We start from the raw sequence: 16,584 nt of genomic DNA, 5'->3' as shown, positions 1-16,584 counted from the left end.
CTTTGGAGGTTATTTGCTTTTACCTACAATATAATTTCTTAATATGTATTTTTCTCTTTTCCTACAGAAACTGGCTATTCCATCTAAGTTGATTGTTTGTGGAATGACATCAAATGGTTTTACAATTGCAGACCCAGATGATAGAGGCATGCTGGATATGTGTGGCTTTGATACTGGAGCTCTGGATGTAATTCGAAATTTCACATTGGATGTGATTTAACTATAAGTACACCCCGATCTAAGAGGTCCATTGCCATCAGTGATCTCGCTAGAAATATGCAGCTACTTCCCAGCTACTCTTAATCCAATGAAAGAAGATAAGATTGTGGTATATTCATAATGGAAAGTTTACCTTACCAAAAAAAGGAAGAAAAATAAGATGAGCCCAAAGTTTTTTCTATTTACTAAACCAGTTCTTGGGAAATAGCATCAGAATACACTGTAGCTTCCTCTATTGAATAGAGAACTTCTTATTGATAGATACTGTAAAAATAGTTTTGCTTTGATGAATAATCACATTTGTACTTAAAAGAAGAGCCAAAAGTGTAAGTAGCTCCATATCATGTCACTTGTTTAAGAAGTGCTTAATGTTTTCTTAAACGTTTTCATTGGGAAAGGACAGCTTTGATAATGTCCAAATATTCTGAAATGCACTGGACCATGTAACTGTGATGGAATGTGAAATTTATCTGTAAACTTTTATACCAAGGGGGTTCAAAAAAAAAGATACTAACTTATAAAGAGTTTTACAAATTTCTTTTAAAAGTTTTGTAAGATTACAGAAATAGCAGCTTTCTGAGTTTCTTAGAAACAGTTTTGTTTAAGATATTTCACTTAAACTTGTAGAATTATTACTACTGCCCAGAAACATCGCTATCCCTGAGAAAAGGCTAAAGATTGTGGCATCCGAGGAAGTATATATGGTTCGCTTTTTTGTTTGTTTTGTTGTATTTTATTGTGGTATATGAGGGGCATGACCGTTTCCTCTGAATTATAGCAGTTTAGCCACATGTAGTCACTATATTTTTTTCATACTCTTAAAATAACAATCTTTCACTTAACTCCCCCACTCATATGCTAAAAACATGACAAAATCTCAACTATAGCCAAATGACCTTTTTTCTTACATTAAAATAATTGTTCTAATTATCTTTAACATTTTTTTAGCCAATCATCAATGAATTTTAGATATTTTCTATTGTAAACATGTTGATGGCCTCTTATCTTTTTGTCCATTATTCATTTTATGGCAGAACATTCTTTTTTTGATAGTGTAAAATATAATAAAGCAAACTGCCTTTCAGTTTTGAAAGGCAACTTTTGAGTAGCACATTACCATTAACCTTATGTAAGAAATTATTTTTTGTATTTTTGTATATTAAACTTCCTTTTCGTTATTCTAAAGTGCATTATTTTCTTCAGCAGATACCCCTCTTTGCAGGGAGGTTTGGCCTATTGAAATGACAGTGTCTTTGCTCGTAATAACATGATTGTCTAAGGTAACACAAAACTTCAATTTTTATGTATTCTTTCAATATTAAGGATTTACTGGGGATTTATAAAGCCCTTCTTACTGTTAAAAGGAAAGTGAAATTAGTAAATTATAGCCTTTTACATATTTGGGGGTTAGAGGTTTCCAGTTTGGGGAGAAAGGGAATCTTTAGTATTGTTAGGATTTGGTAGGTATTTTCTTCTCTTTCATGGGCAGTTTGGGCTCTGGGAGTGGTAAGATATGTTTCTTTAAGCTATTTTGACATAATAAAGCTAGCTCTGCTATGTAGCTATTCCTTGATGGCAAACCCGTTAGCAGTTTGCAAATGTGATTTGCCTAAGATTTTTTTGTTCAGCAAAGCTACTAGCACACCCCCCTAAAAAAATAAAAAACAGACACATTGTTCTGATGCCATTCTTTAATACTATGTCAAGCACTGGTTTTAACATATTAACTACTTTGGATATATTAAAATATTACATGCAGATTAAATTTAAGCTAAAGGACCTAGTAGAATTACATAATTGCTATTAAATTCCTTAAGTGAACCCAAGATCTTCTTAAATTAAAAAATTATCTTTGTATTCCTATTAGAAACTGTAAATGGAATATAATATAAAAGTTTGTCCTTCAGTTGTGAGCTGTTTGTACAGAGCTTTTAGACAGATTTACCCACTAGCTAATGTTAAATTCGTCAAAGAAGTAAGATTAGATGTGACCTTTGTTTAGGTAAGTACAATTAAATGGATTAGTGTAAGAGTTAGCAAAGGAAAATAAAATCTACCACAGAAGGTAATTTTATTTTTAAATCATGGAATTTTAGAACTGGGAGAAAACTCAGAAATCTAAAAGCTAATTTTTAATTTGGTAAAGAACCTTAGGTCCTATAGAATGTGGCTTTAACCACTAGACCTAGAAATCTTGATCTCTTCATCCCATTCAGTGTTCATTTATTTCCCCATAAAATGGAAAAACATTGACTCATAAGAAGAGTAGGGAATAAAATAGAATTATTCAGTACTTTTATCTTTTTAAATATTAGGAAATAATGTATATACATGATTGCTTTAGAAGTAGAAAAACAGAAATTGTGAACATGTATGATTTTGTAGTTCATAACAAGCCTCAAGCACAATGTTTTAATTACCTGTATTCCTATACAACATAGTCTTACAGAAGAAGTGAAACAAAAATTTTACCACGTTATTAATAAAATGTACTCAATAAACAAGTTTCATGTTCTGAATTGCTTTTTGGGTTACTACTACATTAATATTTAAGGAAGTGTTGCTTTTTAAAACAATTCTAAGAAAAATAAACTATTTCCTAGAAAATATGTAAATATTTTCACAATATAGTTGTAATTAGTGAAACAAAAACTAGTAACCTCACCTTTGTGAACTTTCTTGGAAATTCCATTAACATTGGTATATATTGCTTATGTTATTAACTGTTTTATGGGAGAATATTAGCTTCAAAGATGACTCCAGTGAATGGAATTTAGTGTTAATTCTCTGGAACCTCTTGTTTTATGTAATTTAATGTGGCTGTAGACAACCATTAAATATATGTGATTCAATTTTGCTGTCGTTAAAAACATCTGATGATTTGATCAAAGGATAATCAATGACTTACTATGTGTATAAACTTTTTTTTAATAAAAAATTCTAATAAGGATATATATTTTGAAAGATAAAATGTTTTAGAACAAATAACTCAATAGGCTTAATTTTTTAAACCACTCTTTTTTGAGTGAAAAATTGGAAGAAAAACTGTCACAGAGAAGGTGAGTATTAACTAAGAAGTCACTGTCCTCTCATCAAGAGAAAGAATATATCCCAAGTCTTAGATCCCCTTGGAAAACCAAACACATACTCTAAATGAGATATTAACATTTGCCTAATCTTTTAAAATAATAGGTAAATCCTCAAATGATAAAATAACAAAGTTATTTTGGAAATTTAAAGCAGAATTCCTAATAAATCTGAGGATCTGACAGTTAAGTGAGAAACTTTAAAAGCACAATAGACCTACATGGAAATAATTAAAAGTAAATCTTTGTGATCTTTTGTTGGACTTACTAGTATTTTTACGTAAAGATATTTTACCGACAAATACAAATTTCTTGGTAAGTGATGACTTAAAAGTAGCTAAGCAAAACTGTGATGATTTAGAAGTAGTTAACCAAAACTGAAAAATTCTAGTCTTGTATATACAATTTTAGGGTGATTTGTTTTCCCTCCAGAGGAAATCAGATTTTTGGAAGATTACTTTTATATCTCATTTTTGCTCTTACAATCCCTATCCCCTGACATTACTGTCTTCTCTTTTTGTAGTCCTCTCCGTAAATAATAAATAACAAAGTCACTCATTTAGCTGTGGAATCAGTGTTTTTCAGGTTACTCTATATCCTATGCAGATTTAAGATCATATTTTTTCAAATTCACAATGGGCAGTCAATTGCAACAATAATTGCATAGATATAGTCTCGCCCAAAATCAAGTTATATAGTATATCCTTTATATTAGATGTTTGCAGAAATTTGGGGACCTTTATCAGTTATTCAGCCATTGTTTGCAGTTAGAGATGTGCCAGATAAAAAGCACTCAAAAAAAACTCAATGAATACTCTCCAAAAATAGAATGTATCTGCTATTATTTTCAAAATTACAAAAACCACTGTCAAAAATCTTTGGTCTAAGTCTTTACTGAGCTTATATATAAATGGCTTGTCACATAAAAGAATTTGTAAATAACATATTTTCAATGATTTTTTTTAATTGGTGAATTTTTACTGCTTTTGAAAAATTATGAAGTTAATTAAAAGTTAACCCATGGTAATGTTTTCCATGTATAAAAGTAATAATGTAGTTAGGTCTGTTGTTTGAATAAAAATTATTAAAAACAATACCTTTTCCTAAATCCTGAAAAATATCACATTGTACTGGATATTGGTAGAAACAAAAAATTAGAGGAATTATACTGCAAAACTCTCTCTCTGAAATTAAGGTGATTCTTTTCAATGAGAATGAATTTTGTAAATAAAAATATATATAAAGTTATTTCTAACCCTAAAGAGATTTTTCCTCTACCCTGTATTTAATTCAGCAGTGCCACACATATTAATTTTATGAATGTGAGTGACATTTAATTTTAAAACATTTAAATTTCTGTACATCTAGAAATTATCAGAATCTGCTTGAACAAATGAAATAAGCTAGCTACGTTCTGCAGGTTTAATGAACACTTGGATTGTTAAGGTAGTAAATGAATGAAATCCTTGCTATTTATATACCAGAGCTGTATATATTTAATAGAATATTTTATCAATACACAGTCAAACTTCTGTTAAATTACTTGTTAGGCTTTATTTGCAATGTAAATGGTTTAGAATCCATATATGGCCAAATTAGATTTTCAATTCTTATGCAAATAATGAAAAATAACCAAGAAAAACATTCTTATTGCCCTATTATGCTAAATATGGACTAAGTTTGGTATGGTGCGAGGAGACATAACTTATGGATTTGAGTTATATTTTCTTTTTATGGCCAGCTTCTGATAATTGCAATTCTCCAAAGAGATGAGATGATGCAATCATCTTTTAAACAAAAAAAATGGTTGGGGGTGAGGGGCATGTGTTATGCTCTAGTTCTAAACTGCCCATTTGCTTTATATAGAGGCTTTGATTTCCATAATTGACCACTTGATGAATATTTAAATTAGAATAATACCTGCATAGAATAAAATTTATGCAAGAGCCTTAAAGTGAAAAAAGAACCTCTGACTGCCTTAAAATATGACTAGCTCTCAAATACAGGCATACTGGTTACTTTCCATAAGTTCTGTTCACTAAGTAATGCCTTAATAGTGTTAGTGTTTCTCAAGTACAGAACTCAAGGGTCTTTTAGAACTTTCGCTTTTAGTTACCAAATGGAAATGTAACTAGTAAGTTTTAAAACCCGATTGTACATGAGTAGTTTTAGCACTGGCCAACAAGAGAATCTGGGCATACTGATGTGTTTATACATATATGACTGTTAGCATCAGGAATATTTTGTGGTAGTTTAAGGTTTTTTATTGTTTTGTATATATCCAAGAAGCTGGACTTTATGTGACATGATCTCCAAGGACCAAGTTGCATATTTCAACACTATGAAAGAAAAATACAGTTGTATAGTTCCAAAAATGAATTTTTTAAGGGAATTTTTCAAGGCAAAGGCAAATACTTTGTTTCAAGCCTACAAGCAAAGAAGTGAATAGTTAAAACATTGTGACTGTTGCAATAAAAAAAAGTATCTAGGCCAGTGATTTAATTACATTCATATTTTTTCACTTTGCCTTTCAAAGCAGGAATATTTTAGAAAACTGAAAGAAAACTTTATAAATTGCCAAGCTGGTGCTTAAAAGTATATGAAGTTTGGTTTATAACAATTTTCATTTATCAGAAAGGACCCTGAAAAGGACAGGTGGGGGCCTTACTAAGTCTATTGATAAACTCACTGGTTTTTGAGTCTTCCAAGTTTTCACTGTATATAATATACCTATAATGCAATTTTGCTGTTTTCTGGTAGAATATAGAAGTACTAATGTATTAAATTTATTTCATGAAAAGTTTTCACCAATACTGTGAAATCTTTGTCCTTTCTAGCTTTGCAAAATACCATACTGAATTTATTAACCATTTTAAATTATGGAGTGCAGGTAAATTGTTTATAGTCAGTTGTATTGTAGAAATTGTTAGATGTACCAAATAAACTCTATGCACATCAAATACTTGTCTTTATTTCTTTAAAGAAATGTGAAGTTTAAGGGCCTCCCCGGTGGCGCAGCGGTTGAGCTCTGGGTTGCGAAGCTGCCCACAGCTTCTGCAGCCCTGGTTCGATCCCTGGCTGCTCCCCTGCCACCGGAGGAGGGTCCCACATGGCACGCAGACCTCTCCTGCCACCCGCTGCTCCCCTCAGCAGTGTGCTTCCGTCCTTCTGCCTGCTCTGCTCCCCGCTCTGGCTCTTGTGAATTCTCTCACCCTCCCGCGCTTCTGACTGTACCCAGTGCTTGTATAAACAAACAAACAAACAAATAAACAAAACATGCCTCTATAAAAAAATAAAAATAAATAAAAATAAAAATAAAAATAACATCAGTTTGAAAAGTATTCCCAATCACAGAATTGAATAATATCTATCAATTAATTAGGGGCATATAGTCTAATTAATCTGTACAAATATCTGGATCCCCAATGGGACATTTCCAATAGCCTTTCATTATATTGTGGAAAGCAGAACTGCCCCCCCTCCACAATATAACTAAATAAAGTACAGTTCTGCACTATTTCAAACATCCATCTCATACAATGCTGAACTCTTCCTTCTTTTCATTTTTGCTCATAAATACAGTTCTAGTCACTGGAGTTACTAAGTACTCTAGAAGTACAAAATGTGAATGCTTATCTCAAAATAGTACAAGACTATCCCTCCTGAGTTCACAACCATCTGAGTGAGACACTTCATTTTATTTTACTTTTTAAAGATTTATTTATTTATGCATACAAGAGCTGGGGTGTAGGCCTGAGATGCGGGGGTGGGGGTAAGAGGAGTCACCAGAGACAGAGCAGGGAGCTGAACAGGCAGTCCACTGAAATAACACTGCTGAAGGAAGCAGTGGGTGAGTCAGGAGAGGTCTGCTGTGCCATGTGGGTAGCTCCCTGGCCGGGGATCAAACTCATGCTGCAGTGGCTGCGGATAGCTTCATAGATTGCATCTTAACCCCTTGTACCAGGGAGGGGAGGCTCCCAGACACTTCATTTTAAAGAAGAAATCACATTAGTGTTCACCATTGAAAGCTGTAAAATAAGGTAAGGTATAAACTCCTTCTGAATACCATATGGAATACAGAATACCAAACGCTTACCTTCTAGTTCTTGGTTGCTAAATTCATAGATAAAACCCATTACTTTCTTATCTTTTGATATAACTCCACTCCTTCAGTCTTAAATAACATTCCTTTTTCTCAGGAATTGGCAAGTAGGAAGGTGAGGTTTCTACAGTAATTTATTGTTTTACTTTAACAATTTTTTCATGAAGATAATTCATATAACATCCCACAAAATTTAAAAGGCATTATCATTTTAAATACTGACATTTCATTTGCAAAGCTAGGAGCACCTACATCACTCAAAGTCTTTCCTCTTACTTTTCTTTAAATAACACTGATGAACTAGAGGAAGCAATTTCCCTTCTTTGTGAAGCCTGTGAGTATCAGTTGCACCTCCAATAAAAGTTCCATTGACAAATATTCTTGGCACCTATTGGATAAACAGAGTAGGTGTCAGAAGTATAAGACCATTTAACATAATAACAAACACATTCTTTGGGTATTTTTTTGGATCAGGTACCATACTCTGCTCTTCCAAAAAATTACCTCTTTAAGTCTTTACATCCCTTGAGGTAAGTACTAATACTTATATGCCAATATTTTGGAGGAAAATGAGGCATAGGAACTTATCAAGATCCGTGATAGAAAAGGGACAAAGCTGGCATTTCAATCCCAAACAATCTTACTCTCAAGCCCTTCCTCCTAGTCATCATGGTATTTTAAAGGGGAAATAAAAGTCTCTAATTATTAAAAATTTTCACTTTTTTTTCTTACATCTGTTTACGAAATGGGATGAATACACTCTACGTGTCTTCCATGCACATGTAAATCAGAAGGAAAAGTGCAAGCATTGTATATTTGTCTGATATTGCATACGATGCAAAAATATACGTATTCCAGAATCTGAAAACATGGAGCAGTAAGCATTAAAGAGAAAACTCCTATTAGTTCAGAAACTGAAAGACTTGACCCCTGACCTGTACTGTCCAGGGAAGTATGGATACTTTCAGGTTCAGAATGGCTTCAGGAGGACCTTAACAATTGACACACAGTCCTTATAGCTCATAATCTCTCTCTGTCTCTCTCTTTCAGGAGGCCCTTAACAATTGACACATTGACACATAGTCCTTATAGCTCATAATCTCTCTCCCTCCTCTCTCTCTCTCTCTCTCTCTCTCTCTCTCTCAAACACACACACACACACATGAAGAAAAAAATGATTTAGCTCAGCTGTTTCTTACTCTAAGAATCTGGTTTCTCAATCAGCCATCTCTTTTTCACAAGACAAGGCTCTAGAAGGTCCAATCACCACCAGAAAAATACTCACGGTTCTTTCTCCAGTCATTTTGTAGAGAGCATCTTGAAACTGGCTTCCATATTCAAGCATATCCAGTTCCACCACTTTATAGTTTACATTCATGTCATGGAAAAGCTTTTTTGCCATTGTACAGTAAGAACAAGATGTTTTGGAGAAAATCACCACGCAATTCTCAGAAATGGTTTCCTGAAGCAAAACAAAACAAAATTCTAACTCTAGATATTATGTTTGTGAAAGAAATCATGTAGATAGAAATCATAGTGGAAAGGATATGGATTTTAGGGTTCAAATAAGTATCATCCAGTGTTCTCTTCTGTTAATTGAAGAGAAAATTCACTTCAAAGGAATGTTATTAGGAAAAAAGGACCTAAAGACTGGCTTGCCATTAACAACAAGTGTAACTAGTTCGTATACAGCAAACATTTTGTAGCAGACACAGCTTTCACTTCTTTACCCTTACTACCTCATGAAAACCTCACTGCCATCCTGAGGTAGGTCCTGTTATTACCTCCACTTTACAGATGAGGAACAAAGGAAGTTAAAGAGCTAACTTAAAAGTGCTCAACTAGCGCCTTCCCAGTGGCGCAGCGGTTGGGCGCTGGGTTGCTAAGCTGCCAGCAGCCTCTGCAGCGCCGGTTCGCTCCCCGGCTGCTCCCCGGCCACTGGAGGAGGGTCCCACATGGCGCGCAGACCTCTCCTGCCGCCCGCTGCTCCCCTCAGCAGTGTACTTCGGTCCTTCTGCCTGCTCTGCTCCCCGCTCTGGCTCTGGTGAATTCTCTCACCCTCCCGCACTTCTGACTGTACCCAGTGCTTATATAAATAAATAAATGAAGATCTTAAAAAAATAATAATAATTAAAAAAAAAAAAAAGTGTTCAACTAATAGGTGGGAGAGCTGAGAGCTGACCCAACTAATTCTGGTTCCAGTCTAGACACTTTATCTCTTCTTAATACTGCTTCTCTTTAATAATTGGTAGGTGTTCAGAATTAACTCCTTACCAACCTTGACTTTCAGTGATGGGGACCAATGTATGATTTCTCTTTAAAACTTGTCTTTTACAGACCCAGTTATAAACAGCTTTCACTCTTTCCTGTATATCTATTTTTTTAAAGATTGATTTATTTATGCATACAAAAGAGCTGGGGTACAGGCCAGAGATGCAGGGGGTGAGAGGATTCACCAGAGACAGAGTGGGGAGCAGAACTGGCAAACTGACTGAAACACACTGCTGAGGGGAGCAGCGGGCAAGACAAGAGAGGTCTGCTGCACCATGTGGGCTGCTCCCTGGCCAGCCAGGTATCAAACTCGTGCTGCAGAGGCTGCAGATTGCTTCATAGTGCAGTCTTAACCCCTTGCACCAGCAGGGAGGCCCCTTGTATATGTTTATTGTGAAAAAAAAAAAACTGTTATTACTGCCTTGCTAAGGTATTCTTATACTATGGTCCTAGAAAAACTACTTCTAGAAATGCTGATTCAATGGGTTTGAAAGAGCTGTCAGAAACTATTTTTTTCTAAAACCTTCCTAGATAATTCCAATGATATTAATGGAGAGAACTCGACAGGTCTCTGTCACAAAGTCCATGAGACTTTGCTATGTGTCTGCATTACTGTAAAATGTGTTTTGTTTCTAAATATATAAACGTTCAGGTTCTTCAAGAAATGTGGAGTGGCTAGGCCACCAATTAGGCATCTCTCTGGGATGTTCTCAGGTGTGTCATAAGTAGCACTTCCATGATACAGGCCAAAAAGCAGAAAGCAGAGAACCCAGGGAAAGTAATTCCAAAACTCTATCTCCCCTTGGGTGTCAGAAGAGTCCCGTGTCACAGCCTGTCCTTTCCTTTCTTCTGCTTACTCAATATTTGCATAGAAATCTGAGGGAGAGTCAGTCATACCAGAGATGTATTTTTTAAAAGATTTATTTATTTATTTTATATAAGAACTGGGGTACAGGTCAGAAGCACGGGAGGGTGATAGCCAGAGCGGGGGAGCAGAACAGGCAGATGGACCAAAGACACTGATGAGGGGAGCAGCGGGCGAGGCAGGAGAGGTCTGCTGCACCATGTGGGGTTCTCCCTGGCTGGGAGGGAATCGAACCGGTGCTGCAGAGGCTGCGGGCAGCTTCGCAGTGCGGTGCTCAACCGCTGCTCCACCGGGGAGGCCTCAGAGATGTATTAATGAATCCATTTTATAAATGAGAATCCTGAGGTTGACAAGTTCACGATACGGGGATTTGATCTAACACTATCCCAATGCCAAAAGCCAAGGCTCTTTCCTCCACCTGTTGCCTCAGGTTACTGGCACAGTGGGAACAGCACTCATCACAGATGGGCAAAGTGAGCAAGAACTCAAGATGACAGGTTCAGTTTCTTGACCCCTCCTTTCCACCTTTTCTCAGGTGCATCCTTGATAAGCCCTTCATGGTTCTGTTTTCTTATTGTAAAAGAGGTAACTCCCTCATAATATGCTTCTGGCATTGCATTTATATCCCATAGCTATAAGGGACTACATTTTCAATGAAATAAATTAAAAGCAGAGATTTTATGTACACAGTAGTGCTTCGTGGTGAGGAACAGAGGAAAACATGAGGATGTCAGCTTCAGGGAAAGAAAAACATACATACAGAAAAATGTTCTGTAGCAGACTTTATTCGGCTTTGTAGTGAAAAAAGAGGAAAATTACAGATCACAATGCAGGTGAGAGGTTGTTATAGAGTAACCACTGTGTCAGGGAAGAAAGCTTTCTGGGCCAAAATCAAATGGTATCCCTGGCTAAGGGCACCTTGACTGGTGTCAACAGCAGAGCTGAAGTGGGCATAACGGAGAGGAGCAGCCATGTTCAGAGACCTTCACTTCAGGAGGAGTAAAGACTCCACGAAGAATAAATCATAGGGGCCTCCCTGGTGGTGCAAGGAGTTAAGACATAGCACTATGGAGCTATCCGCAGCCACTACAGCTTGAGTTCAATCCCCAACCAGGGAGGTGACCCACATGGTGCAGAAGACCTCTCCTGCCTCACCCACTGCTCCCCTCAGCAGTGTATTTCAGCATGTCTGCCTGTTCTGCTCCCCACTCTGTCTCTGGTGGATCCTCTCACCCACCGTAATCTCTGGCCTGCACCCTAGGTCTTGTGTGCATAAACAAATAAATCTTAAAAAAAAGAATAAATCATAAATTTTGACTATTAAAATGACTGAGGACTTCTTGGTCACATGGGTTATTTTGACAGCAGATTTTAAAATATACATTAATGCAGTAATTCACTCACTGAACTGTATCAAATTCAGATACGAATAAGCATAATGAATGTGTAAGACACAATTCTTTTACCAGAAAGTTCTTTCCTACATTTCCCACATCACTCACTTGGATCTGATTCACAGGAGCAGTTGCTGACGTCCCCAAAGACGAAGATGTTCTGTTCCCCATTCTGAAAGAATCAGAAAAAGTAAGTATAGGTTATTAAACATTAAAAATATCAGATGAGATCCACTTGAAGAAATCCAGACAGGCAAATATATATCCAAACTAATGAAACAGGAAAGTCTTAATTATTATCTGTACAAAATATCAGTTCACAAAGTATCTGTTTACTAAAATCAAAAGGAATATGAGCTTATCTAACTAGCTTAATTATTTCATCAAACCACAGTTATTTGATTATTTGATCAAACCACAGTTACCATGTTTAAAAGCTGGCATCCGCCAACTCTCTGTGAAGCAGGGAACCTACAAATATTCAAAGGTCTAAGGGAAACTAAGCTATCTCAGTCATAAGGATCCATTACTCTAAGTTTGCCAGTCTGTAAAGTGGAATTATAGTCATGCATCACAAAGGGTTTGGTGAGGCTTGAATTGATACACAGAAAGCAGAACAATGCCTTATATACAGTAAATGCTTGATAATGTTTGACATTACTACTATTATTTCTTGATTACAGGGACCCACATTATCTCAGTACTTATTATCCAAAACCGAGTTGCTGAAAACCTGTAAAAGGAAGCATTCATTGTAACAGGAAAATATTCTCTGAAAAACTGAACAAATTCATATCATCAAATTTCTCTGCCTATTCCTCAAAACTTTCCCCATCCATTTCACTTTTCTTGATCAGTCAGACGCTAATGGATTGTTAGAATACCAATATCATGAAGCAAACTAGCTGCAGAACAAAATCACAGATCTTGCAGAATTATGAGCTATTGGAGGATTCAAGAGAAAATTACTTGAACATCTAAATATTAAGAGAATAAGGGCCTCCCCGGTGGCACAGCGGTTGAGCGCTGGGTTGCGAAGCTGACCGCAGCCTCTGCAGCGCAGGCTCTGTTCCTCGGCCACCCTCGGCCACCGGGTGAGGGTCCCACATGGCGCGCAGACCTCTCCTGCTGCCTGCTGCTCCCCTCAGCAGTGTACTTTGTCCTTCTGCCTGCTCTGCTCTCCGCTTTGACTCTGGTGAATTCTCTCACCCTCCCACGCTTCTGATTATACCCAGTGTTTGTATAAATAAATAAAAATAAAATCTTTTCAAAAAAAGAACTATAAGAAATAAATTTTTAAAAAAATAAAATAATAAAATAAAATAAAAATAAATAAATATTAAGAGAATAAGATCAAGAATAGAAACTTTAAATATTTCAGAGAATGCTCTTATGGTTATGCTGCAAAACTTAAGTTTTGATAGGAAAAAGTCTCCCTCCAAATTAACACTTCATTCACTGTCAGTGTACTGAAAATGTAGATGTTATCAGATATAAAACCAAGCTGCTTTCTACATCTATTTTCTTTTTTTCCAAGTTAGCAATCAAAATAAATTTTTTTAAGCTTTCTCTTTCTCTTTCTTTCTATATTGCTTTCTCTCTTTCTCTCTTTCTTTCTTTCTTTCTACAAGAACCAGGGTACATGCACAGGAGGCCAGATGCACAGGAGAGTGAGAGGATCCACCAGGGACAGAGCGGGGAACAGAACAGGCAGACTGACAAAATACACTGCTGAGGGGAGCAGTGGGTGCGACAGGAGAGGTCTTGCTGTGCCATGTGGGATCCTCACCAGCAGGCAGGCTGGGATCAAACAGGTGCTGTGGAGGCTGTGGACAGCTTCATAGTGCGGCGCTCAATCGCCTGCGCCACCAGGGGAGGCCCCAAAATAAATTTTTTTTAGTGTATAGCAGGAAATCTTTAAACTGTTTTAAGAATCCACATTAAATGGTTTCTTACATGTTACCTTTTGAGTGAGGTGCTCTGTCCCACAGAGTAGTGTCTGCACACTTACAATAATGAAACTGACAAACATCATCTTTAGTGATCACAAAGCTTTAGAGAGACTCCTCCACCTGAACATTACATAACTCCCTAATGTTTACAATCTATTATTCCATACTTCCCAATAGATAAGAAAACCTTCCTAACAAGAAAGGTCCCTGTGCCTGTGTCAGAAAAGGGCTAAGAGAAGCAAGTTAGAAAGTTCACAGCCAGGGGCCTCCCTGATGGCACAAGGGGTTAAGTCTCAGCACAATGAAGCTATGGCAGCCTCTGCAGCTCCAGTTCCATCCCCAGATAGGGAGCTAACCACATGGTGCAGCAGACCTCTCCTTAACTTGCCTACCCTTAGCAGTGTATTTCAGTCTGCCTGTTCTGTTCCCCACTCTGTCTCTGGTGAATTCTCTCACCCCCCACACCTCTGGCCTACACCCCAGTTCTTTTTTTTTTTTTTTTTTTTTACCATTTTCTCCATTTTATTTTTTTTATTTTTTTTAAATAATAAATTTTATTTTTATATTCCCCATACAGTTGCAACCCCTCCATTCTGACTCCAATCCCACCCCTCCCACCCCCCACCCCCCAAAAAGTATCTCTGGTTCATAGTTTTTTGTTGATTTTGATTTTCACTTTCTTATAGTTATTCATTTTCCTGGTCCCTTATTTAAGTTTTCTAGATTCATGCTATGAGTGAGACCATCCGGTATTTTTCTTTTTCTTTCTGGCTTACTTCGCTGAGCATGATCCCTTCCAGCGCCATCCATGTTGCTGCAAAATGCATGTGTTTATCTTTTTTGAATGCTGAGTAATATTCCATGGTATATATGTACCACATCTTCTTGATCCAGTCATCTATTTTTGGGCATTTGGGTTGTTTCCAAAGCTTAGCTATTGTAAACAGTGCTGCTATAAACATAGGGAACACCCCAGTTCTTGTATGCATAAATAAATAAAATAAATCTTTTTAAAAATCTCTTTAATCTCCAGTCCAGGATTGAATCGTCACCCCAAACCATCCATTATTTGCATCTATTGTGCACTTGCACTTACAATTGAAGCAGGAGTTCCAGTAGAACTTTCCTAAGAGGATGTTTCTGGTAGCAATAGGAGGAGGAAAGGGTATTCTGAATCATCACTCCTTTCCGAAAGTTTCTGGAAGGTACCCTTCTCCTTCAATACTAGTGGGCTTGGTAAAAGTTATGATCCACAAAAAAAATGGAGGAGGGCACAACCAACGTTTCATTTCCACCCTGATGAAGTATCTGCCAGTCACACCACATTTATGGAGCCCCTACTATGTGCTAGGTAAGCAAAGTGGTAGATGCCTCCAGGATGCACATACCTGGAGAAACACTACTGGCCTCTAAGACCATCCATCAAATGGTTACCCCACATCAGATTAGGGGTTATCTAATAAGAGGCTCACCAGCTCCACAGAGAAATTCATCAAGAGTTCTAGAGTCCAGCAAAAGCAGTAGGAGTTACCCAATCAAATGGGTTGGAAGAGACTCCCAGAGGGAGGAATGGCTGCACGGGCGAGGGCACAGAGGTGCTGGGTGGCAGGGCTGGAGACCCGGCAGGGCATCCGCAAAGGCCTTGGGTCTCAACTCCACAGATCTGGGGGCGCGGAGTATCAGAGTGGACACGCAGGGAAAACAATGCCCTCGATCTAGCCACCAAGACTAAGTCACCGTCCCTGCCTTCATAAACTTGTCCATTTAGTGGGCAGCCTCACCTTCACTGCCCGCCGTGGGGTTGCCAGGTTTAGCAAATAAAAATGCAGCGCGCTCGACTCGATCAAATTACTTTCAGCTAAACAGCGAATTCCTGCGTAGTCTGCCTAGCCCCAAAATAGCAGGGGACTTGCTGGGGACGCAACGCCGGGGGTAGACTCACACTACGCACGAATTCGCTGTTTATCTGAAACGCCGGTGCTTGCTAGTATCGTGCCCGGCAAACTTCGCGCAAGCAGGGGTCGCTCCCGGGCACCCCGACTCAAAGACGTTCAACCTGAGATCCCAGGATCCCTAAAGTGCACAACAGCTCAGGGCACCTTCGCCGCCCCCCGGCCTTCCTGGGGTCGCCCCCCGGCCTTCCGGGGAGCCCCGCCCAGCTCGCCCACCCGGCCAGGGGTGAAGAGGACCCCCCGCCCAGCGCTCGAGGCGGCCCCCGCGAGGCCTCCGCGCGCCGATGGCCCGTCCTGCCCGTCCTGCCCGCCGCGCCCGGTACCTGGCGGCCGCCGCGCCCGCAGCCCCGCCGCGCCCGCCCGCCGCGCCGCTCCGGACGAGCCGCGTCCCCGCCAGCGCCGCGCGGGGCCAGTTCATGATCCGAGCGTCCCGCCGCGGCCAACCGAGGGGCAGCGGCCCGAGACCCAGAGGCGCGAGAGCCCGGCCCGCCTCGCCCCGCCCCCGGCCCCCGCGCCCCGCCTCGGCCCGCCCCCGGGGCTGCCCGCGCCGCCGCCGGTCTCCGCTGCGCCGGGCGCGCGGGGTCCCGCCTTCGTGGGGACCCGGGCCGCCTCACCTGCGGTCGCGGGGGTTCAGCCCAGCCCGCCCCTGCTGCATTTAGGGCTAGCGTCGCTCATCCAGCGCGCAGCGCGTGGAGACAGGGCAGGGTGTGTGGGCAACTTTCGGGCAAAACGCGCAAGAGAAA

General features: G+C 39.0%; 2 protein-coding genes across 4 annotated transcripts in view; one reads left to right on the top strand and one right to left on the bottom strand.

The window, feature by feature from the left end:
• The window catches only part of RO60 (Ro60, Y RNA binding protein), a 21,346-nt gene extending 15,066 nt beyond the window's left edge, over positions 1-6,280 (top strand). For both annotated transcript variants that reach the window (XM_037495767.2, XM_037495768.2), the window contains exon 9: positions 68-6,280. In XM_037495767.2, coding sequence (XP_037351664.1) covers positions 68-220 — 153 coding nt within the window. In that variant the 3' untranslated portion in view covers positions 221-6,280. The remainder of the gene's footprint in view (positions 1-67) is intronic.
• GLRX2 (glutaredoxin 2) lies at positions 1,382-16,584 on the bottom strand. Of its 2 annotated transcripts, none has more exons than XM_037497200.2 (4): positions 16,456-16,584; positions 12,046-12,109; positions 8,693-8,869; positions 1,382-7,795 (listed from the first exon to the last, which is right to left on the bottom strand). In XM_037497200.2, exons 1-4 carry the CDS (start codon positions 16,494-16,496, stop codon positions 7,661-7,663), a joined length of 417 nt encoding a protein of 138 aa, XP_037353097.1. In that variant the 5' UTR covers positions 16,497-16,584; the 3' UTR covers positions 1,382-7,660. The 2 variants fall into 2 exon arrangements, with proteins under 2 accessions (XP_037353097.1, XP_037353096.1); XM_037497199.2 differs by lacking the exon at positions 16,456-16,584 and adding an exon at positions 16,165-16,259.

The sequence above is a fragment of the Talpa occidentalis genome, unplaced genomic scaffold, assembly GCF_014898055.3.
Source record: "Talpa occidentalis isolate TD23 unplaced genomic scaffold, MPIMG_talOcc4v2.1 talOcc4.8, whole genome shotgun sequence".
NCBI classification, from domain to species: domain Eukaryota; kingdom Metazoa; phylum Chordata; class Mammalia; order Eulipotyphla; family Talpidae; genus Talpa; species Talpa occidentalis.
The sequence above is the reverse complement of the archived record's forward strand: the minus strand, read 5'-3'. Positions and strand labels throughout refer to the sequence as shown.